Below are 26,470 nucleotides of genomic sequence, written 5' to 3'. Positions count from 1 at the left end.
TTTATTTGGCTGTAGTTTTGGCCAGTACCAAGCATGTTATTTGGAGCAGAGAGGAAAAATGCAGGAGAACTGGTCATGCTGTGAGGCTCGAGGACGGAGACTTGCTCTTCTGAAGCTTGCGTGCTCTCCCAGTATTGATCTAGCACAGCTTTCAGGCTGTTAATGCTAAGAAAGCCAAGCAAAACTACTTCTCCAGAGTGCCTGGAATTACAGCTGGGCATCAGTAGTGATGAGGCTCCTGTAAAGTGGCTCCTATAGGACCGGGAGGAAAGCAATACCTTGCAGGGCTCACATTCTTCTCTTGGAGATTTCTGTAACTTGAGAAATGCAGCACAAAGGTTTATTTCCTTTAGCTAGAAAGAATGCATTTGCTTTTTTTCTCTTGTCAGAAAATGGCTGAGTGTTGGCATTTGCAGCAGAATAAAAAGTTACTATTTATTCTGCTTAATGGTGAGATCACTTCAATAAACAATTCTTTCTGCAGTGTACAGCCCTAATGAGGCTGGAGGGTTATAAACAAAACAACTATTATTAATCCCGAAGGAAATGACTGTACTGGATATAGTGGACTTTAATATTGATTTGAGAGTTTGGCTACTAACTTAGTAAGACAGGGAGTTTTTTTGGAGTTTTATTTTTATTTATTTATTTACTCTGTTGCACAGGAAGCAGCTTGTGTCCAAGCTCAGTTGCCTTTGGACAGCAGCAAGCCCTTATCTTCCCTCCACTTGCACCAGTTCCTCGTTCTAGCTCCCCAGGTGACTATTCAAACACAGGGGTGGCACGAGGGAGACAGCAAGGGTTTGAGTGTCCCCTTCAACTGCCCTCCTCAAATCTCCTTCCCAAAGCAGCTGCAGACCTATGGTTTTCCTGCTCTGGTGAAAGGAAAGTTGATTCTGAAACACTGCTTTTTTTTTTTCCCTCCATTTTCTGTCTTCTCAAAGCAGATAATACTGCAGGTATACCAGGTCCTAAACAGATTTTAAGGAAATGAGCTCCCATATTTAAAAGGCAAAATAATCCTGGGAGATAGGGAACTTAAATGGCACTGCTTGCAGAACCGCAGCTCCTGCCTGCCTCATGAATTCGTCTTCACTTCCGTGGCGCGGCGGAGCGACATGACCAAAGCTCTGTGCTGGAGTCTGCGTGCAAAAGGATGGAGCATGGACACGACTTGTGTAAGCTTAAAGCTTCACATCATGCGAACGAGACAGTGCCCTGTCAGGTCATGCCTGGAGCACTGTTTGTTCATGTATACTGTGCTAGAGGTATAGAATGAGCTCCTGTAGTCTATATTATGCAATACTTGTGTAAACAAGGTGGTATGTGATAGTTAGCCCCTCTTTCCTCAAGTCTCGTGGCTGCTGGTCGCTGCTCTGTTCTGCAAACTGCACGTTCTGCTGGGTTTCCTGGATTTCTTGAAATCTTTCAAATTCCAGTGCTTGCGCTGCTGAAAAACTAATGGCTCATGGGCAAAGCAACCTGGTCAAGGTTTCCTAGACATGCGGGAGCTGGAGGCGCCCTTGCCACAGTGCAGGGCTCAGGCTCAGCCCCTCGTGCTCAGCCCCTGGCCGGGGGAGCCTGTTGGGCCGCACGGCCTCGGTGGGAAGAGGATCAGACTGTGTCCTGTGAGGATGTCCTTGGCATATCCTCAGAGACAAAACCTCCCTGGCCCACAGCTGTGTCTGCATTCGCAGTGCCCCTTCTCCCTCGCTCTTAGATGCCTGTTTGAACACTTCAGTCCAAGGCCGCGGGTGTTCGCGGCCGCCCTGCGGTCTCTGCGTGGGCAGCGCTGGTGCCTCCTCCTCTGCTTTCCCTGCATCCTTCCACCTCTTCCTCGCCTGGCAAAACAAAATCAAACCGGGCGCCGGCCTCAGCCCTTGCTCCGGGCCCCGCTGCCAAGGCCGACCGTGTACGTGTGTGCACGTGCTCAAGGTGGCTCCAGCCCTGCTATTTTTGAGCTTGTTGGGCTGGGAGAAAACCTTGCCGAGGATTCGTGCAGCTCTGATTGCTGTTTGCGGCTCTTGAGACTTTTGGGGTCAAGTGACCTGCTTTTAAGTGTAAGCTTTTCTGGCTGTAACCAGTAACGGATCCAGGTGCTAATTATAACTGTAGCAGAACCTTGTGCCCTTTCAGAGGGCACCCCAGAAATCACACAGGGCTTTTTCTTATGCTCAGGTAGAGATCATGAATCTGAAAATCAGACCATGGTAAATGCCAGGCCTGTCGACTTGCTCATTCTCAATGTTTGTATCATTACTGTATTCTCTCAAACTAGGGCTTATCTCATAGGAGAAGGGATCCTTTTTTTTTTCCTTCTCCCTCCCCACTTCCCTTGCCATTTAGGAGCTTTTTCTCTAGGAAAACTGTTGTTGTCTCCCCAGCATGCTGTTGGCTTGCGATGCTAACATGAACAGCGGGACTGATGAGAATAACTTGGAATAAATGCATAGTTCTCACAGTTGTTTGTTAAGGCAGAATAGGAAGTCTGTAGGAAGTGCACTTATCAAGGTAAGGTAAGATAAAATCCCATTAAAACAAATTTTTAACAGTGACAGAGCAAATCAATAGATATTAAAGGTAAAACTTCCTAATAGGAAAAAAAATCCATGTAGATTTCTATTCTCGAAAGAACGTAGAGCTGACTGGAAGTGCAGGAAGATTTCCCATACCCTAACAGGCAAAATCTTTTACACTAAAAGCTTCCAACGTAATAGAGATGTGTTTAAAAAATAAAAAGAATAATAAAAAGAAAGCTGACTAGGTTTTGAATGAAGAAGGTCTACAAGTTTTCAGTTATAAAAACTAAATTTTAAAAATACGACCTGGGGTTAGAAGAATAGATTCTGGTAGATCTAACAGACTTTTTTTTGGCCTTAATGTGGAGATGTGAAACATCAGCTGCCTGGAAACTCTTGTGAAGCCACAAGATTATACCCTGAATGTCTGCCTAGGAAGTAGAAGACACTGGACTGCTAAGTAGGCTGGGGCAGGCATGTGCATCTTGGTCCTGCTTTGCTGCAAGGGCAAACAGTTGAAATGATGCTAGAAACTTTAAAGAGTAGCAAATAACTCTGCAGTTGCAGAGACCCTTCCATTCGTGTCTGTGGCTTCTAGCAAGAAGCCACAAAGTGGCTGAGAGTTTCTCTCCATTCCTATGTGTATTTTTAGCAGTGAATTACTAGACCATAGATTAAGAAGCAACTTTTGCTCAAGATGTGTGGTGTAGAGAACATACTTTCATTATAGAGTAAGCATTAGCTGGTGAAAAATGCTGGAAATTTTATCCTATTACAAAAAGATTTCATAGAAACGGTCTTGTAGGCTTTAAAACAAGCATTAACAAAGGAGGACTGACGAAGAACAGAGGTAATAGCATGTACTTGAAGGGCACTATTTCTGAAATACCTGAGGTTCTCAAAACAGGATGGCAAGGAAGACTGTGGTCAAATACTGATCTCTTCTGGGAGCAACACGCTCCTATCACAGCTCTGGACACGTGTAGCCAGGTTTTTTTCAGGAATGAGGGAAACGGTGAATCTTCACGAGAACAGCAATATAATATAATCAAGGGAATGTCTGTAAAGGTTCTGCTGCTTCAGTAGGCTTAAGCTGTAGTTGGGAGGCTTATTCCTTTCTAGCAGAGAGCTGGCAGGGAGGGATTCACCCCTGCTTCCCTTGGTGGAGCCGGCTCTGTGCGGGGCTTCCAAGAGGAGCAGAGTTGTGCGGATCCAGGGGAGGGAGCCTCTGAACAGCCTGGAATCGCTGCCCTGCAGGAGCCAGTGGGGTTAAGATAGCGGTGTCCGACAGATACTGGTGCTAGGCTGCATGCACACAGGATTGCCCTAGGATTCTTGGTCATGCCCCTGGAATGGAGCTTGCCTTGTGTGAAATGGCGCCGCGAGGCAGGAGCTGCTGCCCTTGTTCCCGGGCTCTGCCCCGCTGTCCCGCAGCCGCCTCGGCCGCCCCGAGTCGCGGCAGGCGGAGCCTTTGCTGGGGAGCAGGAGGCCGCGGCTCTCACGCTAAGGGCTGCGTGAAAATCACGCGGAATCCGCCACTGCAGCTGAGCTGCCTTCCGGGAAACCACTCACTGCAGCGGCGTTCCGGACCCCTCCGAGCCGCGTGCGCCGTGCGCAGGCAGGAGGCATCTCCAGAGGCTGCCCTGAACATGGGCTGCTTAATGCTACGGCTTTCTAAATTTGATCTCCTGTGGCTGTGTATGTGGAATGGAAGTTCTTAAGAATCAGATTTTTCAGAACTTTGTTTTGGAGATTTCCCCATCAACTGTCCCCCTCAGAAATAAACCCAGTTTCCTGTCCATCTGCAGTTACATAACCCTTTTTCCTTATTAATATGAACGTAGAGTGTCTTTGCCAAGTAAAAAATGCTTACATGGCAAAAACTTACTACTGCAAGATATTTTTCAGCTGTCCTCAGCAGAATTTAGTGGGAATAGGGGAAAGGGGAAAAAAGCAGCCACTATCAAAGGGCTGGTGCTTTGTAGACCACCAGCGTGTGCTGCAAGGACCCACTTCTGGTGTCGCGAGACAAGCAGCGTTGTGGTCTCCTCTTCGCAAAGCCAAAGGCAGGAGCATTAAAGCACCTCTCCCCAAGCAGAAATCAAGTGAACTGCAGGATGGGTAACTTGCAAGGTGGCCAAACACCCCTTTTTCTCCAGTGGTGAAATTTGGGCCCCTGGTTATGTGCAGTGCGCACTACACCTAGGAGAAGTTTATTTTCCAATTTGGGCTTGGTTGTAGCTTCAGCTAGAGCTTCAGCTGCAATCAGACTCTGAAAAAGCCTCATTTCAACCTGACCTTGCTCTTAAAGAGAACCAGTTATGGATAGGGTTGATCTTTTTGACACTCCATTTATAGCAGAAAAATTCTGCATGCCAGAATTATGATGCGAGTCACTCTGAGAAACCAGCTAGGCATTTCCCAGCTGTTTGACTTTGGGAAGCGGCACCTCTGTGCACAGTGTGTGCTCTGTGCGCGCGCTGGCCCTGCGAGCGCTGCCGCTGGAGGGTTTCCCCGGGGCTCCGTGTGTTTGTCCTGGCGCCCGGAGCCGTCGCGATAGCGCAGGGTCTGGGGCTAGCGCTGAGGTTCCTACATGGTGCTGGAAAGATGCACTTGGAATGTTAAGTATCATTTGTGACTGCATTGTTCCTGTTGGTAAATGTGGTAGCTGTGTGGCCTCTTTTGGAGACAGAATTAAGTTTCAGAATAAATATAATGATGTGCTCCAAATAAACTGTGAAAAGCTCTTAGGGCTGAAATATGAGGTGTCTGTCCTATACAGAATAAAGCAGTAGATGGAAGTGTCTCAGGTTAGATGGGAAGGTAATAAAGTTATTTTTTGTGGTGTCATGGAATAAGTTTATGAATCAACATAAATCATAGATACATATAGAATACACCTCTAATATGGTGGAGGAGAGAGGAAAGTAGGAAGATTTCGTACATCCCCTCACTCACCAAGCAGTGTAATGGAATCGCTGCCCAAGTTCTGTGAATATTCGTCTGGAAAGGACGAGGAATGGAGGAGATGATAACGCAGAAACTAAGGAGCAGGGACCCCTGAGGAGCCAGAGCTCAGCACTTAGTTCTGACGCTGCTCAACTACAGCCGAGACTGGGCTGGAAATAGCTAATACTGAAAGCGACAGGAATGGAGTATTAAGCTAAAAACATCAGTGCTGTGTACGGTACATGTAAGCATATCCTCAAAACTGCTGATGTGCTTCTGTGCATTCAGAGCAGGACAAGCATCCATAACAGGACCAGTCAAGGAGCTGCGACGTGCTACTGATGTATCAGAGAGGGGAACTTGGCTGTGGTCAATGCAGGGCCGAGTCAGACGTCTGGTCCCCAAGCTACAAATGGTCATTCCTTTGTCCTAAGCAGAGTCCTTTGTCGCACTGGCACAAGTGCAGCATGCTTTTTTTTATATAGTGGATCAACACATTAATGTTGAATAGTTCTGTATAAAACTCAAACTGAGTGACATATTTACCTGTTTAGCTGTTAAGCATTTGAATTTGCAAGAACTTAGCATTTATGGTGTTTGTGAACATAATCACATCTCAGAAAATGAATTTCAACTGAGCAGACCTGAGAATTTTATGTACCTGCTTTTGTATTTACTGCATAACTCCTTTTCTTTTTTCCTTAGCTTTACCTACAGGCCAGAATGAAAGGAGATTGGGCAAGACTTGTACGTCCGACTCTGCAATTTGCTCTCGTCGCTGCATCCATCTATGTGGGTCTTTCACGTGTTTCTGACTACAAACATCACTGGAGTGATGTTTTGACAGGACTCATTCAGGGAGCAGTGGTAGCTGTGCTTATTGTAAGTAATTCATTAAGAGCTTTTCCAAATGTTGCTTTTATAAGCAGTAACTTGGAGACTCTGTTCAGAGGGGAAGTGTTCTTGGCTTCCTAAAGCTTTGAAAAATCTTGATGGGGTAGAGAGGAGGATGGAGGGCAACTCCTTGAACTGGGTAGAGCAGCAGCACTGCATCCTATAGCAGGACTCCTTGGCAGGGATGAGATGGATGCAGTTGGACAATATGGAATTGTCACTGTGCAACAGCTGAGTTCAGGTAACTGGGATGGAAATAGGTAACTGTGCAAGAGCGGCTGCTGGTGGGTAGCCTCTCTGTACCATCAGCTTTGTTTCTAATCAAATTCTAAATCTCGAGAATAAAAGAAGAGAGCTGAAGAAAGCGAGGCCCAATGACCCTTCAAGGGAGCCTAAGATAAGGACAGCATGGAAGTGCCTGCAGCCAGGTTCTGTGGTCTTAATTGCTGGATGTATAGTCTCTGTCTGCTGGGAAACTAAAATCCTTCACCATGCGTTGGAAATTCCAGTCTGGATGTTAAAAGGGAGTACACAATAATCAGCGTGTGACCCCTAGCACTACTGACCAGTCCTGCGTCACAGGCAGCCATTGACCCTGGTTGTCCTCATGCTCTTGAAGGTGTCACCAGCGTGTCCTGCTTGACTGATTTGGGGCAAGTGACACATCAAGGAAGAGGAAATTCTGGTTCGGAGACAGGAACCAATTGAGGGACTGATACTGAAGACCTGCTTGGTTAGCTACAGTCTCAGTTCCTATTATGAAGAATGCAGGGAATGAGGAATGGCAGGGATTAAAGAAACAAGGACATCTTCATTAAGGGTGCAGGGAAGGGTGTTGGCAATTAGAAGTGTATCTGCAAGAGATGGTTGGTAGTGCAACACTGAGGAGAGGTGCTGACAGAGCATGCGGAAGCAGCAGCCCCAATTCCCAAATTCAGTTTAAACCTTTAACAGCCAAGTAGTCACCCAGGACAGCAGGTAGCTGGGGGAAAAAAAAGGCTTTTTTGTAAGGACCAAGGCTGGACTTCTTTTCAAAACAGTTAAGAAAGAAGTTTCTTATCAAAGTAATGTTCTGATCTTGTTTAGATACTGCTCTTAGATTTGAGCAAGGGATTTATGAGATTTATCTGCCACTATAAAAACATTTGCCAGTTGTTTGTATATTTGCAACTGCAGAATCTTAACACTGATTTATTTACCTTAGGTTTTATATGTGTCAGACTTCTTCAAAGTGAGAGGATGTACGTTTCAACCAAAGGAAGATTCCCATACGACCCTACATGAGACGCCAACAAATGGAAATCACTTCGGTAGCAATCATCAACCATGAAGAAAGGGGCTCCCTCAACACTCTTGCTCTCTGACAGAAAAACAATTCCAAACGCCTATGTAATATAAATAAATGCCTTTTAAGGGACTGCTGCTGTTCTTAGATGCTCACTTTACTTGTATATAGTAACATTTAACACCATTATGTATATCTAAACATTAAGTTTCAGTTGGTTCAAGCTCTTGCTTTTAAAAAAATAGGCTATTCAAACTGTAAATTTTTATTAAAATGTGGTAACACTTATATTACATACTGATGTTTGTACATGCCTTGTTAAAATGGTTATGATTTAAATACACACAATTAAAACCTAAATGTCTTGACTTGAGATGGAAGTGTGGAGCTGATGCCAACTGAGCTCTGTTTCCTTCAGAAGTAGGGATAGATCCCAGTGCAGTTTTTGAAGACACCTTCAATTACAGGTAAAGGCTTGCAGCAAACACAATATCTCTCTTGATCTTTGTAATACCTGCCACAAAGCAAACAGAAATTAGTGTCCAGGAATAACACCTAGAACAATCACTTCCATATGCTCTTAAGTGCAGTTACAGACAACTGCCATTGTTGTAATGCAGAAACAGTGCTACAGCAGTTGTACAGGAGTCATTCTCATCTGCCTCCAGTCACAAACAGGGTACATCTGTCACTATGCATCAAAACAGCAGTACTTATTTAAGGCAAACCTCCTAACCATGGTGCTGCTTATAGGGAGAACAAGGCTATGCTCTGCCGTGGAGTTACTAGAAGTCAAAAACAAGTTATTCTCTCTACCACGATGCTCTTGTATTCAGTAATACCTACCCTCTGCAAACTTGTTTTCCAGCTCTGTGTTTCCGATGGCTTTTGCAGCTTGGCACATCTGTCGCAGCAGTTCCTCCAGCCGCCTCATGCACCGGATGATGCTCCCTGTGGAGAGAGCAGGGGTGGCCCTGTGGGTGCTGCTGCGTCGGGCGCTCAGCTTCCCCTTGCTGTAGCTTCCAGCACGGCCTCTAAAGCCCTAACTCCTGCCTGCACCAGAGCCTTTGTGCACACCAAGGGAGCTGGGGCTTCCTGCAGAAGCACCCATCGCTCCTGCTAGGTCAGCACAGTCCCCCCAGGCACCTCCTGTTAAGGCTTTTGTGACCCACTACACAGTTACAGACACATTCATAAAGTGACACTAGTGCCTCAAATGCCCACGTGCTCTGCACACCAAACTGAGCACATGCTGTGCAGGGCCCTGCCACAGAACTGCATCACCCTATGCCACGTTTAAGGGAACGCTGCAGACCCTGGAGGTCTGCCCTGCTCTCCTGCCCTTTGAACCAGGCGCAGAAAAGGGGCCTGGGGCAAAGTGAAGGGAAGATTCATCCATCAATCCCTGCCACAAACGCAGAACTCCAAGGGGCCCCTCAGACTGGTTCCTCAAGGGAACCAGCGCTGCTCAAGCTAAGAGCAGGCAAGCCGAGAAGTCCAGGACAAGGCTGCTTGCCTGGTCTTAACCAAAACATGGTAAATGGAAAATGTTACTGTCCTTTGGTGTTCTGAACAATCACGAGATGACAGAGCCACCAGCTTCCCAGTTCGTGTTCCCTCCACTCATGATGCATCTGCAGGAGCTAAAATTTTGTCAACCAACCCAAGTCAGAGACAGCCATTTCACTAGGAGGAATCTGCTCAACGCAAAATCACAGACTGCTCAAATTCCTGGTGATCATGGAGAGCTGGTTTAGAACATTCCTGGGTCTATGCAGCACCTCTCAAATTCATGCACTGTACTTTTACACTGACTTCTCCAAAACAGGTTTGGCTGCCACCTCTCAAGTCTGTCAGCACTAAGCCAGCATAAGCAACTTCGAATTTACCAATAACTTAGCTGTAAAAACAAAGTGCCAGAGCTGAACTTTTTGAAAGAGTCGGAACCCCTTTTATACATGGTATTAATGCTCTAACTACCAAAGATGCGCACTGCCACCTACCACAATATTAGAATTTCTGGGTTCTATACAAAGCCTTAAAAATTAGATACAGCCCTTTTAAAATGTCTTCTGAAGATTCTAAATCAAGTGCAACTGCAAATTAAGATACATTAAATTAGTAAACAAAACTTTTTCCAATTGGTTTCAGCTAGAGATGAAACAGATACTTGAATTAATCTGAGTTAAGAAAATTATCATCTATTACAAGGCCAAGCAGAACTCAAAAACCTACAACATTTCTGTGTATGATATGGAATCATTCTCACACCTCCTAAAAATGCTAAAAAACTAAAGTAACATACCTTCAAAGACATCAGTCATTTTGCAAATGTGAGCAAAGTTAGCTCCATTTGCCCACGTATAGACAACATCCATTAAATTGGGTCTGAAAGAGTTTAAGTAATTTTCTTCATCAATTTCCAGTTTTGCTTCAGCTGAGACCTTGGCAATTCTTTTAGCACATTCCTTTAAAGTAAAATATTTAAAATTTATAATAAGCTTAAACAGATTAAATATTATATCAACAGAAAAGGTATTGCTTACCAGACTAGCATTCCTTTTTTGTGTGAAATTCTTTAAAACCATAAAGTAAGCCTCAGCTTACATTACTATCGAAGTCTGCCTGCACTAACAATTTATAGCGTAGCAAGCAGACTTATATTAAGTTCTTCAAAAGATGCTCTAAATTAGCCTAGGAGTTTATTGCAATCAAAATAACCCACTTTTAAATACTGCAAAACCATGTGCAGTTAGTGCCAGCCAAATTCACTAATAACTGAGAATTAAGTCTTCATCCTGCACTCATTACACGTCTGCTTTGTTCACACTAAGGCAAACAGTGGGCTGTGAGATTTGTATGGGAGAGCTCACCTGCATTTGGCGAAGTGGTCCTGCCAATTGTTCTGTCAGTTTGGGCATTTCACTGGACTGAAACAGAAAATATTAAATAATCTCATTTACACTCCCATAGCTTTGCTCTAAAGCAAATGAGATGCAAAAAGGAAAGTTATAACATGCTAGTGTCACCCTAAACAATTCAAATGACTTCTCAAACCCAGCCTCCCTGAAACAAAAATACTGAAAAAAATAAAACGGCAGCAAAAGAAATCATTTTATACAGTATCCCAACTGTAACAAGAGAAAAAACAGCATCTGCTTTCTGAACACTACCAAAAGTAGTGTTCACTACTCTATGGCCTGCTCTGGCAGTTTCAAATTGCCAAAATTAGAAGGAAATGTCTCATCTGCGGCTCTAGTTGTGCTACAAGTTTTTCTTTTTTTCTTCAAGAATGTAAAAAGCACGGCTTTTAACAGAATAACTTAAACATCAATGGTTATAAAAGCAAAGCTGGTTGTTCAAGTACAGCAACATTTTTATGTCCTGGCTGGTTAGGCTAAGCACAACTGTTGAGTGAACCACAATATTTTATTCCCACATTTAATTTTCTGCTGCTTATGAGCAATGGCAAACATAGGCATCCCCTCCCCTTGCCAAGGACCATCACCTCATCAAGCAGCATCACCTGCTGCTGCTTTCCACCCTCAGAATGGAAGTGCTAAAGCCTGCCAGCTGTCTGAGGAGATACTGTACTTTATATTGTTTGTGTTTTCCTGATGCTACTACTTTCATACAGCTTGTAAGGGGGAAAACAAATGCATCAGAACTAAACACTCCCGTTTCTGCTCTTCATAATACACGGTCTGTTTTACCAAAAGGTCTGTTATCTTTTCAGCTCTTTTGGTATCAGTTCTTGCCATTTCCATCAACAGGTGTTGATGGAACAACATAACATGAACCTGTCTCAGAACTGAAGTGCCCTCATCACCACAATGTAATGAGCAGAAATATCTCCTCTGAAATCCCTGTCTCAGGATGTTTGCAGATGTGTGCGTACACACGTGCCAAGAACCTTAAATACTGTTTTGCTGCATGGGAAGGAAGCAGCTGTGGATGCACCACGGCGTGCTGGCTGCAGCACGAAAGCTGCAGCACTTCAATTCAAAGGGAGTTAATGTCAGAAACACCTCATGGAGGGGTAAAAAGGAAATGGCTTGTGCTGCTAGGACCAGTTTCTGGAAATGAATTTAAACCACCACCAAGTGCTAGAATTCATGAATTCAAGACAACTTACATTCTCTTGAAACACAAAGCAGCTTAGTAGGGCAGTTGCCTGTTCTGCAGATAAGTCATTGAAGAGACCATTAAACATCATTTCTGTCAGGAGCAGCTCATCAGCACTGAAACAGAAAGAAAACAAAGCTTAGAGAAAAGTCTCATTTAAATCTAAAATGTATTTTAATCTATCTTGTGAAACAACAATGTATGCACAACAAAGTAACAGCTTCTTCATTTCACTTACTGGTACACCAAACACTAATGTTTGGAGAGAGATGCCAAGGAAGAACAGCAGAAGCTCTTTAAGCTTTAAAGAACTACAAAGAATCTGTCCTGATATTTTGTAAGAGTTCTTATTAACAGTTTGCTTCAGTCAGTTTTTAACATACAGAGCATCAACAGATTAAGAATCAGAGTTTGTCAGCTTATGAAAGGACTCGAATTTGTACTGTAGCTGCTCAAAAAAGAGATTCAACTGGATATTCTCAAGATACTAAGAAGAACAAAGCTGCTTTAATTTACTTTTAAAACAAAAGCTTGATCACAAGATATAAAAAGAAATGCACAATCCTGATACAAAATGAAGGATACAATTTGATAATGTCAAATTGTTAGAAGAATTGCATTTCTGTTTTTGAAATTTACCAGAAAAACTCACAGGATGGAAAAAAAAATCTGTGTACTTTTTACAAATACATCTTTAATTCATCAATTAATAATTCTGGAAGATCGGGAATGTGGTAAATTTATTATTCAGCTCCTATTTCCAATTAAATGCTTCAGGGAGAAAAGACTATTAGATAATTCTGAAGAGGAAGAACAAACGCAGATCATTTTTTTCAGAGTATCTAAAAGGCAAGTACTTCAGTAGTCACTGCAATTTTAAAAATACATATTTCCACTGAAGGCTAAGTTACCTTCTGAAGTATTAAAGTCCAATTCATGAGTTTCCATGGAATCTTTATGACATGCTTTAATATATATTTATGTACCTGGTAATCACAACACAGAAAAACGCATTGCCTCCATAGGATTGTTCCAATTAAGGCATATTCTAAGGTGTCAGTGATTTGGTAATTGTTGACAACCTCTGCTACAGCCGAGGGACCCGAGAGTGCCCTCGGTCTCTCATGTAACCTGTACTACTAGATGAAAACACAGAGAATTGACCAAGCTCTTGGCTGCTAAAAGTGGCCATTTTGGGGGCATTTTAACACCCACGTTTAGCTTTACTGTTAGCTTTAACTTCTATTCTGCTCTGTCCTCAGGGCACCCCCTTTACTGCGTCCATCAGTGCGTCCCCTCTGACCACGGGTGCAGAACGCGCTGCCCGCGGACACCAACGCGAGCCGCGAAGGCCCCGGGAGGCCCCGCGCGCAGCCGCCCCGGTCACCTGCTGATCTCGCAGGCCACGCGCCCCTTCATCTCGATGACGTCGGAGGAGGTGGCGAAGCCCAGCCGGCGCAGCACGCGCTTGCGGCACTTGAGCTCGTCCATCTGCAGGACGGTCCGGGCTTTCTTCAGCTCCCGCTTTGCCGCCTTGATATCCACAGCGATCTGCGGGGTCAACGGGAGGCAAACTGAGCGCTGCTGCCTGCACACGTGCAGCTGCGCCCGCTGCTTTGGAGATGCTGCCTGACATGCACAAAGGCCTCTCACCGACTCATTGACATTCGTTGAAAAGAAGTGGGGGGTTGTTTGTTTTTAAAAAAGTATCTGCTCCATTTACCCCTGGGGACCTTGGGCAAGCTTTGGAAATCATACTATTTACCCAGAAATAAAAGAAATAAATGATACAGGAAGTTGCTGGCCGTGAAATGGAGCACTCATGTCCAAGACCCCCGTGACACCTCAGCTACCCACATATCCCCCCAAGAACACACCAAGCGTAGCACTTCTCCCACCAGAGCTTCTCCAGGCCATCACAAGCACCATCACCATCCTGACACACAGTTGGTGGCTTAATCGCAGTGCTTTATTTCTCCTATTTTGGCTAAGAATTTAAGTCCATGTAACGTGGTCTTTGTTGACACAGTTTAACTAAGTGCTGGACTTCCACGCTCAGCCTGAACGTGCAGCACCTCTCCTCCATGAGCACCTCTCCTCCTCCACCTGCACGAGCTTGTCTCTGTGCTTAGGTCACTAATTTGCTCCGGTAAGTCCTCACCCCTCTGTTGTTTCAGCAAAGACAAGCTTAACAGAACACCGTGGCACATAGCTTCTGTGGGCTTGGATTAAACACAAAAATCCAACAAGCATCATTTCAGGTATTTGAAAAATATCTTTACAGGTATTTTTATGACATTCCTACACTATGACCCATCAACCTTCCATTAGTCAAGGTAGTAACAGTACAGGGCGGCCTGAGAGAGGGAAATACCCACACAATTCAGGGATACTGCAGAACATGGTCACAGAGTCCCAGAGCGGCTCAAAGAAAGGACAGCCCAGATCCAACACGGCCACGAGGTCTAACGTGTTCAGCTGGGCTCAGGCTCTAAATCCTGCAGGGTTCCCCAAGCATTTCTGACTCGAGCACATCAGTGGTGCTGCTGAACAGCAGCACAGAGCAGGCACAACCAGCCCAGGTCCAGCCTGCACTAAAGGGATGGGTGTCAGAGCGCCCCGGGCTCGCCCTCCACACCGCACTGTGCCACGGCCAGCAGCTCCAGCGGCACTGGAGCGATCCCTGGTCCCTGGGCTTCTCCTGAGGCTGCCCTGCCTTTACCACCACATCCCTCGGCAGCCAAGCCCTGCCACCGAGCGAGCCCGTCTGCTAGGGAGAAACCACAGGTCACTGCTCGCTGAGAGGAGGAAAACTGGCCTTTGCAAACAGGGAAAGCAAGTAAGGAGGAACTGGTACCAGCTCTCTCCTCGGCTCAATACATAGATACTAAACAAATTCACAGAGTGTAAACAAACTGGATTAGGTTTGCTTGGTTTGTTTTTACCTGCGCTTTTCTTTCACAAAGTTTGTACACAGTTTCCAAGTTGGGATCGTTGTGGAGAGGATGTGAATACATCCTATGCTCAAATGCCTCCACTTTTTGGATGACTTTTTTCAGTCCTTGATCTTTGATGCCCATGTCATCGATAGGGTCCAGTAACGGCACCCCATCAGGAAACCGCTTCTGCACCTCCTAAAACGGGGGGTGGAAAGGGGAAGAAGTATGTTTTGTAACATTAATAAAAGCAAAATAAAACACACTTTCACAAATCAACTGGCACAATTATAGGGATGTGCAAAGCAGCATGGTAAGTTTTATGTGTAAGATTTCAGCAGTTTTATAATACCAGTTTAAAGTGACGAACTGCCTGCAAGGACATTTATCAGTGGTTTTCAATCCCTTTTAGGAACCCCGGTGAAGTGACAGAAACTCCAGACATGTTTCTTTACAAGTAGCAGTCTCGTGCTCAAGTCCCTCCCACCTACTGGAGCAGACAGCTTTTCAGGCCCAGTGAGACCCACCTGTATGGATTTGAGCACACTCTGCCTGTTGTCAACAGGCCTCAAGTCCTTTGGAATGTACAGCCGGACGCTGCTGATGGCCGAGAGGAGATGGACCAGGACAGGAACAACCTGTGGGAGAGAGCGCAGCGACCGCCAAATGGCTATTGCTGTTTCACTGCAAAGCTCTTCTGATTTCAATTCATACAGCTCTTGGCAGAAAATGAGGTGGGATGTTGAGATGTAAAATAAAAACACAGGAAAGACTTGGGGGGAGAACTTGCATTCTTTCAGTTTTCCTTTACATCTGGCTCTGCTACAAAGAAAAATGAAAACTGAATACACAAGAACACAGTAACAGAGAAAGCAATGCCAGGAAGCAGGAAGAGGAGGGTAATGAGATAAAGCTTAATATGGAAGAGTAATCAGTTCAACCAAATGGCACAACTCTGTATCTGGAGAGGGACTGTGGGTTGGGGAAAAAAAAAGAACCCAGCTTTTCTACTGCTTGCAATTCACTGCAGTAAGAGCTAGGTACACACACACTCATGGACGATTGGTATCAATTAAGCCTGTACTTAAACATATTTCTTAACTGTCTTTCACTGAAATACACTGAATAAAGCACTGAATTGTCCTTCATGAACATGGAGGGAGACTCCATGTGACTATCTAGCTTTTAGAAGATGACAATTTCTATTCACTTCTGACAGTTTCTTGCCTGTTTTCTACTGGTACACTTTTTGATCAAAAACATATAAATTTCTGTCAGAAACATAACTAGAAATGTTAATAATAGGGGCCATGAAATGAGCAAATATATACTCATAAACAGCAAAACAACTAAGAAACCATGAAGAAAAAGTACAGTATCTCAAGCTTAAAACAGTATTTGTGGAAAATCAAATGGACAAATTGAATAACTATTTCTGATATAAAAAACTTAAGAGGTTTGTCTTTAAACAGAGTTCCAAATTCAAATCTTCTAGCAATGCAAGTGTTTTCACCTAGAATTTAAATTTCCTTTCACAGTTAAGACCGACAGGCAAAACTGAAGGGGCCTGAATGGAAATCAGAGAAGATGGATGTTCCCAGAGAACAGAAGAAATTCTGAAGGAAGTCAGTATCTATCAAACAATACTACAAAAAATCAGCACTCAGGGACTGTCAATCACCTAACTAAATTCTCAAATGTAACAGAAGAGACATAATCTAAACATAATCTACAAGCTCCAGCACAAGTATCCTATACAAAAGAGCTTGCAGGCACTTGTTTAGCTGCAACCACTGTTGTCTTTCACCTAATAGTCTGAGATATTTGACGAGACAGTAAGAAAATTTCAAAGCACTTTTGACAGGCTAACAAATACACAGGAAGTATTTTGCTCACAGCTGAAAATAGCTTTTCTGAGGTGAAGCTGGCAACTGCTCTGTTAGATGTAAAGCTTCTTCCTCCTCTTTCACACACCAACCACTTCTTTCACCAGCCTCCAAATGCTTTGGAAACTCTTTTAGAGCATATATACAAAATTATTATAATAATGAAGATTTATAACAAACCTGCATCTCTCCTTTCTCATCAGGTCTGGCTGGCTTGGCAGCCTCAGTAGCAGAATTTTTCAGACTCTCCTTGTTGCAGTGCAGAAGCACCTCAACTACATATAGTGGGTCCAATTCACCAGAATTTGGCTGTTGGGAGCACAGAGAAACAGGTTATTTTAAAATGGAAAGAAAAGTATGGCTTTATTCAATATTAAAGGCATAAAATGAGCTGCTGGTCCTCACAGTGTGCCAGCTCACTGCTTTGGTTTATTTTCAAATCTGCAGAATCACAGGAGTGCTAGTTGAAAGATTCCTCATGCAGAAAAACACACACTAAAAAAATTATGCATTTGTATACCCCCACCACATAACTTAAAAGTCTAACTGCTGTGTCTTTGCCTTTTTTCCTACATGTAGCTCTTCCCACACTAGCAAACATCACTTTCAACATTAATGCAATATATTTATCTGATGCTAGCAGCACTGAACTTTGCTATGCTTTTTTTTTCACCAAAAATGGGGAGGTCTGTTGCATTTGCAGCTTTATGGGTCTGTATTTGCCCCCACTGTAACGGTCACAGAAAAACCTTTCAAGAGTGAGAGCTTTTATCTGCAGCCAGCAGGAGATGGCATCCTGCAGGCCAGGCCCTCACACACCCCAGAGTGCCCACGTAGCATGGTTTACATAAAAATAAAACATGCAGATGGTGGTTAAAGGTTACTGTACACAAGGCCATAACCTTTATGCTACATTTTTTTTTTTAAAAAAAAGGGACATATGTTGTTTGACTAGATCGATGTGCACTAATGTTGTTCAAATGCAATCTCCTGTAAGCAAATATTTTAAATGCCTTCTACTAGAACTAAATTACAGGCCCAAAAGAGAAGTCAGACATCATCTTTCAGAGTATCACGTGTAAGCTTTTCCCCTGCCCGAACACAAAGGGGAGAGTCTTTGGCAAAAGCCTGTGCTAACAAAGTTCAGTTTTATGGGGCAAAATTTTTCGCTGCACCTCTACCACACAAGCCTTTGCTTTCAGGGCAGTGAAGCAGCATTGAGCCAGCTGACATTTCTAAGAGATTCTCAGTGGTAGCATGTGAAACTTTCATTTGTGTAGGTAAAATAAACAAAAAAAAAGCAGTTATCCTGCTCTATAAGCTGAATCATTTCTTCAAGGCATTTAATTACTAGCCAGGGAAAGAAGCTCTTCCTCCAACTTCTGTCAAGCATCTGCAGAAAGGGCCCTCAGCAGCCACGTTCAAGACCCACTGCTGTTACCTGTGATGGTATTTGAAAATAGGTGCTGCAAAGCATAATACTTGCTTGGAAGAAGAGGAGACTAAACTAATAACCACAAATGGATCTTAAAGAAAATAATAAACATGCAGATATCCAGGAAATTATGAAGGGAAAAAAAAAGGTTTCTATTAATATAAGTAACTGTATTACATGCTTACATAGCAGGCAGGAGCATAAGTGTCACTAGTGTTGACTATTAATATTACTCTATGTAAGGTTAGGTAAACCAATGCCTTTTAGAAAATACTACATTACTTAATCTGAAACTGCTTTTTGAATGTATGCTATGATGTTCAGTGGGTTTCTTTTCTAGAACTACAGATTTTAGGTACTAAAAACTTGAACAGGAATATAAAAGCCGTCATGTTTTCACATGTAACAGCAAGGGGAGCCCAAAACACACTGTGAAAACTTGTTAGTGACAGGACTCTGTAATGTCAAGTCTGAATGATCCCTTGATTCACATTGCATCAATCCATGTGCTTCAAGGATAAGAAATCCTGCCCCTTTTGGCAGAATTCTGCATGGTTAGGTATGCCAAGGATTTTTGCATTTGCCGTAAAACATCTGTTACTTGATATGCTTAGAAACCAAACAAGACTAGACAGCTGATCATATCAAGAAAATGTGGCCCAGATTAGAAATTCAGACTCCCAGATAACTAACATAAGGCTTTCTCAATACTCTATGGCCATGACACAGCACAGGAAAAAATATGTCTATGTGGTAAACACTGTAGCCATTGTTTGTAAACACTAACATAGCAACATGTAAATATGCAAGCACATAAATGTACATGTTTATTTTATAAACATTATGAATGTAACTGCCAAAAATAAGGAGAGCCAATCACAGCATCTCATTTTTAATATCAATAATTGTTAAAGCTGGGAAATTTATTCAATTTTGTGTCTAGAATCGGGCATCAGAGGAATATGAACTATAACCAGCACAACAGTAATACCAGTGCATTCTACAGTGTAGTGGAAATATAATTTCTTATTCAAAAACACTTTTCAATTTTGATGCATGCCATGCAGAGCTGGCATGCTGCTTACAATGCTGTACCAACATATGACTAGCAATATTGATCAAAATAAATCCTTCTACATACTGTAATCCAGAAGAAAGCAATACTTGCACTTCTGTGCTACAGTGCATTTTGAAATTATGCTGGAAAAGCATTGAGGATAAATAGCAGCTAACATAAACAACGGTGACTCACACTCCTGCTTTGGCCAATGAGAATGAATCAAGGGAATGTTAAACATGTTTTGAACCTGAGTGTCAATCCTCATTACATGTGTTCCTAACTAGAAAAAGAACTATATTAGAAACTATGGTAAGGGGAATAAAAAAATTCGTAATGCAGATTGAATTCAGCACCATCTGTGAAAACAAATCTGAACAGTCACAGCCTAGTTCTTATAATGAAAGCGGCTGAAGGTTTAGTAGCGATACCTTTTCCGATACTCACTAGTGAACACCAATACAGAAATACATCTGCGTCCCAGGACGAGATGCACAGGATACGCACATTAAAATGGCAAAATAACTGCTACTTTTAGAGGTCATTTGTTTTGTTTCTGCTCGCAGAAACTAAGCTGGCCATACTGATATTAAAAGTTGCATAGCTGCAAGTCTACTCCATAATTTTCAGCACCTCTTGTCATTGTTTCCACAGAACTCAGAGGGAAAAATGCTGCCAGCTGCCAGAATGACTTAACTAACGGAGGACTGCTGAAGCCAGGACTATCTCCTTCAAAATGGACCGTGATTTCAGAGCAAACATTCAAATGTGAAGGCTTTATACAACACTGAGATGGGCCACACAGGAAAAATAAAAAGATATATGGTTAAAATCTGAGAGAAGAAACGCCTCCACTGACACAGGACTTGGCAGCTTTACATGAACGGCAGAGGTGAGAGGGGTATCTGTTTTAGTGCGCAAGTAGTTCTATAAAAAGAAAAAGTCTTCCAGCTTAAAAGGAAAGAAACAACTATCAAAAGGAGGACTGAAAAACAAAACAAAACCTCTTTTAATACATTCTGTATGCACACATTTCTTCCACTCCTCTTTAATGAATATATATTAGGGAAGCACCAAATGGTGCCGCAACGTACAGGCACTACTAGAACTTGAAGAGACAACTTCTCATTTAGACCTAATAATTAACTCCAGGGCTTTATTGCCAAAGTTACTGCAAAAAGACTACCACAGAAATATATACCTCAACAAATATATACCTCAGCAAATGAAAACAGGAGCTTTACCTTCTTTTCAGAATAGACAGGAAGATACAGATTTTGCTAACGGAGCGTGAATGAGTAATTTACCTTAACATTCGATTTCTTAGAGAAATTAACAACCACTCCCCATCCAAAGTCATCATCTTCATTTTTCACCTGAAAATATTCAAAATTGTTATAGCTTAGTCCATGTATAATTATGTATTTAATATATTTTAACTTTAATATAATCTTTATATTTATATATATATATATATATATTTATATATATTTATATATATATATATATATATTTGATGTTCTGTTATTTAAAATAGCAGTCATGGATTACTATTCACCATCGAAATGAAATGTATTTCTCTTTTATTGGTGAATGTTTAACAAAGAAACGTAATGAAAAGCAGAATCACTGCTTAGTGAGGATGCATGCAATTACTCAGGATGGCAAACTGGTAAAGATGTACAAATCCTAAAAATTTTATGTGAAGGTAGAGACCACAAAAGAAAAAAAGAAAACTAAATATATTTACCTTTACCAGTCTTCCTGGCTGTAGAAAAGGTAAGCAGTACTTTGGTTTGTGAACATATTCTTCAATCTCTTTACCCAGTTTTGCAAGCTGCTGCCGAATTTTGTAGTATATGACCACATTTTCTTCATTTGGGATTGCTATTTTGTTGTACTGTTCTTCCAATTTACTCACCTCTACACACACATAGATACAATACACAAAAAAGTAGCAAACCAGTAAAATCTCATGGAAATGATCAGCTCTGCACATTATAAATCAACACTTCCCTTTCAGAGTTTACATAACTAGTATTCTGGCAACATTTTCAAGATACACTGTTTATTTATAATAATCCATTCTTGAAAAAGCTGGAAATCCATAAACATGTTCACTACATTTTGTTTATAATAGAAATTAAATAGCTTCTTAAATAGCATTTTATAAAGCTTGAGAACTTGGAATTTTCCAGGAATCACTGATTTAGTTTACCACAAATGTCCCATAAAGACTTGCAATAATTTGCAAGAAGGGGTTCCCTGCCAGCCAGCACTCTTCTAATTTTTGTCTAGATAAAAAGAGTTCTGCAGACTTCTTCTAACAACAAGCCTCCAGGAGTGTTTAGGGCTCTGATTTCATTAGTTTAAAATTCATTTCCTTCCTCTTTTTCACACCTTATTTAGACAAAACAGTTCTTATTGTAAGCATTATGCTACCCGCTCTAAAACTGGCAACACCACTAGTAAAAATAAACAGAAAACAGATGATAAAAGTTCTCTCTTCCTCCTATGAACACGCTATTCAAACACACTTGGGAAGCTTTAGCAGTTTTTAGATAGTGTTGTGAGATATTAAAATTATATTTATCTCAGCTGTTCTGCATATCAGAAAGGATGAAGAGTTTTCCTCCCGCACCAAGCGCCGAGAATCCCTGTGTGACCCGGAGGGAGAAAGCTCTCTTCAAAGACTGGCAGTGCCGATCAGCACAGGTCCTAAGAACAACTGGAAGCTGCTAAATCTCATAAATGAGAATAACATCCAGAACCACTTACTTTCCACAACTCCTGGAATAGCTCTGTAATGTTGGAACTGATAGAAGGATTTTTCTAACATGTATTCAGGGTTAATTTCCTCTACTCGAAGCAAGTTCAGCACCATGTTGTACGTCAGGTGGAATGCACTGTTCAAGGGATCAGCTGAACCCTAAAAAAGATCCAAGAACATTAACCAATGAAAAATACTAACTACAGCATGTAAAAACATATCGGACAAACTATGATGCAGTTTCCTATGAGGCACTGCTTTGATGGCTAGTATTACTTGGCGTGTTAGTACTTCTCTCAACAAATATGAAACATTTTTTTATGCTCAATATGTAACATCTGTACATATATGTCACACCATACCTGCATTTATATTACAGCATTATAAAATAGACTAAATATAATTTTATTCAGTTTAGATGAAAACCTTCAGCAGTTCTTAAAAATGCAAGGAGTAAACCGCTATTACAACTCTTTTAAAAATGGGCTAGTTACACACACATTGCTAGCACCATGGAAGCGTGAACAGGTTTTTCAGAAATCAAAGTTGGATCTCACAAGCCTTGCGGAGTCCTTTGAGAGTGTTAGCAAGCACACAGAAAAAGATATTCAAACCTACTCGATTGCGAATGGTTTCCAATGAGATACTCCTCCTTCCCAAAGCAAAGAAAACATGCCTTCAAGGCATTTAAATAAACAAATAAACATCCAAATAAAAGAAACTCTTGTGAATTACTATCCAGAAAAACAGCATGACTTAGCATTTTTATAAAAACCAAAATTTTTCGAGTGAGGAATCAGACCGTCTCTGCTTATTTATAAGAAATCTAGAAGCGGCACAGATAGAAAAATAACAAAATCTAAGGTTACTAACTACTAGATCAGTGAGTACACTAGCCATGAACAGAGTTCCATACTGAGAAATAAATGTCAAATGAAATGTTAGCCAAAAACATACAGCAAGAAGATGCAACACTTTATACTCACTGTTCATTAAATAGTGACTGACACTTCAGTTTAAGAAACTGTCATTTTAAAAAGGTCTATAAGTAAATTCAGTTATGACTGAACATTTGAAAAGAATAACAGAATTTAAATTGATAAAAAGAAAATGAAGATGTTTCCAGCCATATTTTCCTAAAATATTCTGATTTATATTCTTGGTAAATGCACTTAGGTGCATTATTCTAGCTCGTATCAAAACTTAAGAAAAACCCTTCTCAAGAAAGCCTAATATGGCAGTACTCAGAAGCATATAATTTACTCCTTGCTAAGTAACAAGCAATTAACTATTTTTCAATCATTTTCATGCAATCCTATGGCTATGGGAATTGTAACACCTTCTAACGCAGCTGTTTCAGAAGTCCAAGAGGGCTGACGCTGGGAAACATGCTCTTCTATGCTCTTTTTGAGCTCAAGATTTTTATACTGAATCTTCCCTCAACTCATTCCTTTGCATTTTGACATAAGAGTAAGGTATCTTGCAATAGTATTCCATTGTCATTCTTAAAAACTGCATCATACTTAATAAAAAAATGCATAGGCTATTAAAAAAATAAACAACCAGCTTAAGTGATGATTAGATTCTGCATGCAAATGCTCTACTAGATCAAGTTAGGTCTAAAGGACTTAAAATGACATTTCCTTGAGACAGACATTTTCCATTTTACAAGTGCAGTCGGGAGTTCCACGTTACGTCCATGGATGCCCTTACATCAGATTTACTCAGAGACAGTTTGACTCAAACTCCTTTATTAGTGTATATGCAAGTCTCCTGTATGTAACGTTTGCTTTATGCAAGACACAAAGACTTACAAGATGACCTTACAAGCCTTAACATCTTAATCACCACATAACTGTTTCAGCTCAGAAAAAACAGCTATGACCAAGAAAGCTTCAGCCTTTTGCATGTGTATACATACATATATGTGCATATATACACACACACACATATAGCAAGTTTAAGATAAATCACAATACCTAATATTTTGTCTTCCATGGCTACAGAGTAATTTAATCATACTAGTTTACATCTGTATCTTATATCTTAGATCACAAAGGCACGTGGATTTGCACCTCCAAGAGACACACCACAGAACAAGAATACTTCTTCCGTTACGTAATGAAATGCCTATTTAAAATAACACTTGTGCTTCTGAAATTACCACAAATGGGCTCTTCCTAACAGAAACGTGTCAATGAGCATGACATTGGCAGGGAAGCACAAGTGATGAAAGAAAAGCTCAAGTGTCTACAGATCTCCCTATCTCAACATATCAAATGGAAAGATGAGAGCAGTTCCACTGCTGATGCCAACCAAAGCTTAATGCTTCTTTATTAGATGTGACTAAGGACCGATGTGCCCAAGCTTTTGTATTTTCTAAATATATCTGTGATTCCAGGAAAGGGGACTACCACTCCCTATGAACAGCTCACATCCCGCAGCAGGGGATGCCATTTAAAGGAGGGCAGTTACTGAGGGTGCCACACACGCTCCGGCAGGACCAGCTGGTGTGGTTCCCACACCAACATTCACTGCTGCAGGCCAGGCGCGAATGACAGCGGCTGAAACGTCCCCGCTGGTTTCAGCCGCCGACACATTCGCAGCAGCACCAGCAGAGACCAGGGTGCAGGGTGTTAGTGAACAGAGCAGCCCAGAGCTCCTGCCGCCCACGCCAACCCGCTTCAGCGGCTGGCTCAAGTCGGCACCATTCGACCGGGAAGAGGGAGCAATTTAAAAACAAATGGAAAAGAGCTACTTCAAAAATTACATAAAGCAGGCGCAGCTGAAAGGCAGCACTTAAGCCAGCTGCTGATGTGGCGATTTTCATTTTAAACACATGACCAGCATTTTGCAATATGAAAATAAAATCGTATTATGAAGACAAAGCAGTTAAAAATAACCCTGTTCTCGCAAAAATGGTGAATGCTATCTTTTCCTTCATCTCACAACTCATTTTTCTCTGAGTTTCAAAAATCCCAATATTCTCAGTGTTGTTCTGAAGGCAATACTCTGTCTAAAACAGTTTTGAGAAGCTTTTTCTGAACACTGAAGCTGTTATTTCTCCAGACCAAATATAACTCCTGCAGCCTTACCATATTACATTTTGCACAGCCAGTGACTTCTGCAGGGTATATTACTCTCTACTGATGTCCCATGGGCAACCCACAGACCTGCATTTAGTGGGCAGCACCTGCCTGGATTCCTTCTTTCCAATTACCTAACAACAACATACGCAGTATCCATCTGCATTAGGAAACCATATAGCAGAATACAGTTCTTCTGTATTAAATGCACACAGAACTTGATCAGTATATCATCCTTTCCTGGAAAATAAAGGTGGGCACAATTGCTGGAGGACTGACACAAATAGGCATAAAGCCACTGCCCAGACTGCAGAAAAGGGCTCCGGACATGGAAGGAAGCCCCACAAAGCAGCCCACAGAAGACCAGGCAAAGGTGCAGGGGCTCGGGGCTGCCGTGCAGCTTCCGGAGAAGACAGCCCTGCAACAAGAAGCAACTCTGGACCCTGCGCTTTGTCCATGACCTGGCTGTGGTTGGAGAGCTACCACCTAAGTACCCCCTTCTGCAAGTAACCTTCCCTCCTGACCCTTCAGCAAGGACTGCCCTCGCCCAGAGCAACAGGCAGTAGCAACATATTTATTTCTGAGTATTTTCAGAAAAAGAAGAATAGTCTTGAAAGTGTCATTATCTCTCTATATGAGAAAAGCATGGATATGCCAGCTAAAATTCTCAGAAATTAATGACCCAGTGGTCATTACCTGGTGCTTCTAACCACTTCTCACCTTCATACATCTTAAGCTAATCTCTCAGAAGACGCTTTCACATTTTCTGAGTGGCGTGGTACATAAGAACAATGTTAAAAATCTGAGAATGCGCATAAATAACTCATTACACAAATAACTAGGCTGAGAAAAATCTGCAAACAGTAAAAGATACACATTGTCAAAGGTTCAGAACAGAGCCTCTTCTTGCACAGTTAAATCTTCATGCAGCGCACTGAACACTTTAATAGTCCATTTTACAGTTTCTTGCCTGCACAAATCATAAAGACAAAAGACTGAGGAGAAAGATCATTGTCTGGGGAGGAGTAAGATTAGTGTCCCAGACTAATATTAACAAATTTCACTGATTTTTTTTTTTCATTACCATTACGACCAGGAAGCCCTTGTCTAAGAAGACATGTGAGAATTTTGTACCCAACATTCTTGCGGTTGGGTCCAGCCCATCAGAGAAAACATGCACAAAGGTCCTACAGGGAGCCAAAAATGGCAAAGTCAGGCAAAACTAGCTAAGATAGAAAGGGCAACTTTTAGCAACAATAAAGTACATTTCCCAGCGATATAAGTCAGATACTTTACAGCACACGCTTTAGGCCATTTGGTCTGCTGACAATTTTACTACTTACCAGACTTTCTAGAGATTAGCTGAATGACTGTGTTTCCAGAAAAGAAACAAAACCACCCAGCTTTATAACTACAGCAGAGAACAGAGTGTTTTCCATGATATTAAAAGGTCTCTTTTCTTTGTCCTTATGAGGAGCAAATATGTACACTTAGCTGCCTGTGATAGTCATCGCTAATACAAATGAAA

The 26,470-nt window shown here is 42.0% G+C and overlaps 2 protein-coding genes across 3 annotated transcripts in view; one reads left to right on the top strand and one right to left on the bottom strand.

The window, feature by feature from the left end:
• Positions 1–8,007, top strand: part of PLPP1 (phospholipid phosphatase 1) — a 55,854-nt gene extending 47,847 nt beyond the window's left edge. For both annotated transcript variants that reach the window (XM_088520615.1, XM_088520614.1), the window contains exons 5-6: positions 6,174–6,350; positions 7,567–8,007. In XM_088520615.1, the coding sequence (XP_088376741.1) occupies positions 6,174–6,350; positions 7,567–7,692 (303 nt within the window). In that variant the 3' untranslated portion in view covers positions 7,693–8,007. The remainder of the gene's footprint in view (positions 1–6,173; positions 6,351–7,566) is intronic.
• A 47-nt stretch (positions 8,008–8,054) lies between these two features.
• MTREX (Mtr4 exosome RNA helicase) overlaps positions 8,055–26,470 on the bottom strand; it is a 41,473-nt gene continuing 23,057 nt past the window's right edge. The window contains exons 16-27 of the mRNA XM_088520604.1: positions 21,865–22,015; positions 20,837–21,009; positions 20,394–20,462; positions 16,775–16,903; positions 15,236–15,346; positions 14,718–14,906; positions 13,160–13,323; positions 11,783–11,888; positions 10,521–10,577; positions 9,953–10,115; positions 8,494–8,598; positions 8,055–8,161 (exon numbers count right to left, since the gene is read on the bottom strand). Coding sequence (XP_088376730.1) covers positions 8,109–8,161; positions 8,494–8,598; positions 9,953–10,115; positions 10,521–10,577; positions 11,783–11,888; positions 13,160–13,323; positions 14,718–14,906; positions 15,236–15,346; positions 16,775–16,903; positions 20,394–20,462; positions 20,837–21,009; positions 21,865–22,015 — 1,470 coding nt within the window. The 3' untranslated portion in view covers positions 8,055–8,108. The remainder of the gene's footprint in view (positions 8,162–8,493; positions 8,599–9,952; positions 10,116–10,520; positions 10,578–11,782; positions 11,889–13,159; positions 13,324–14,717; positions 14,907–15,235; positions 15,347–16,774; positions 16,904–20,393; positions 20,463–20,836; positions 21,010–21,864; positions 22,016–26,470) is intronic.

Source organism: Tinamus guttatus, unplaced genomic scaffold (genome assembly GCF_059628265.1).
Source record: "Tinamus guttatus ecotype Peru unplaced genomic scaffold, ASM5962826v1 Tinamus_guttatus_pri_ptg000094l, whole genome shotgun sequence".
NCBI classification, from domain to species: domain Eukaryota; kingdom Metazoa; phylum Chordata; class Aves; order Tinamiformes; family Tinamidae; genus Tinamus; species Tinamus guttatus.
This window is presented reverse-complemented; position numbering and strand designations above follow the sequence as displayed.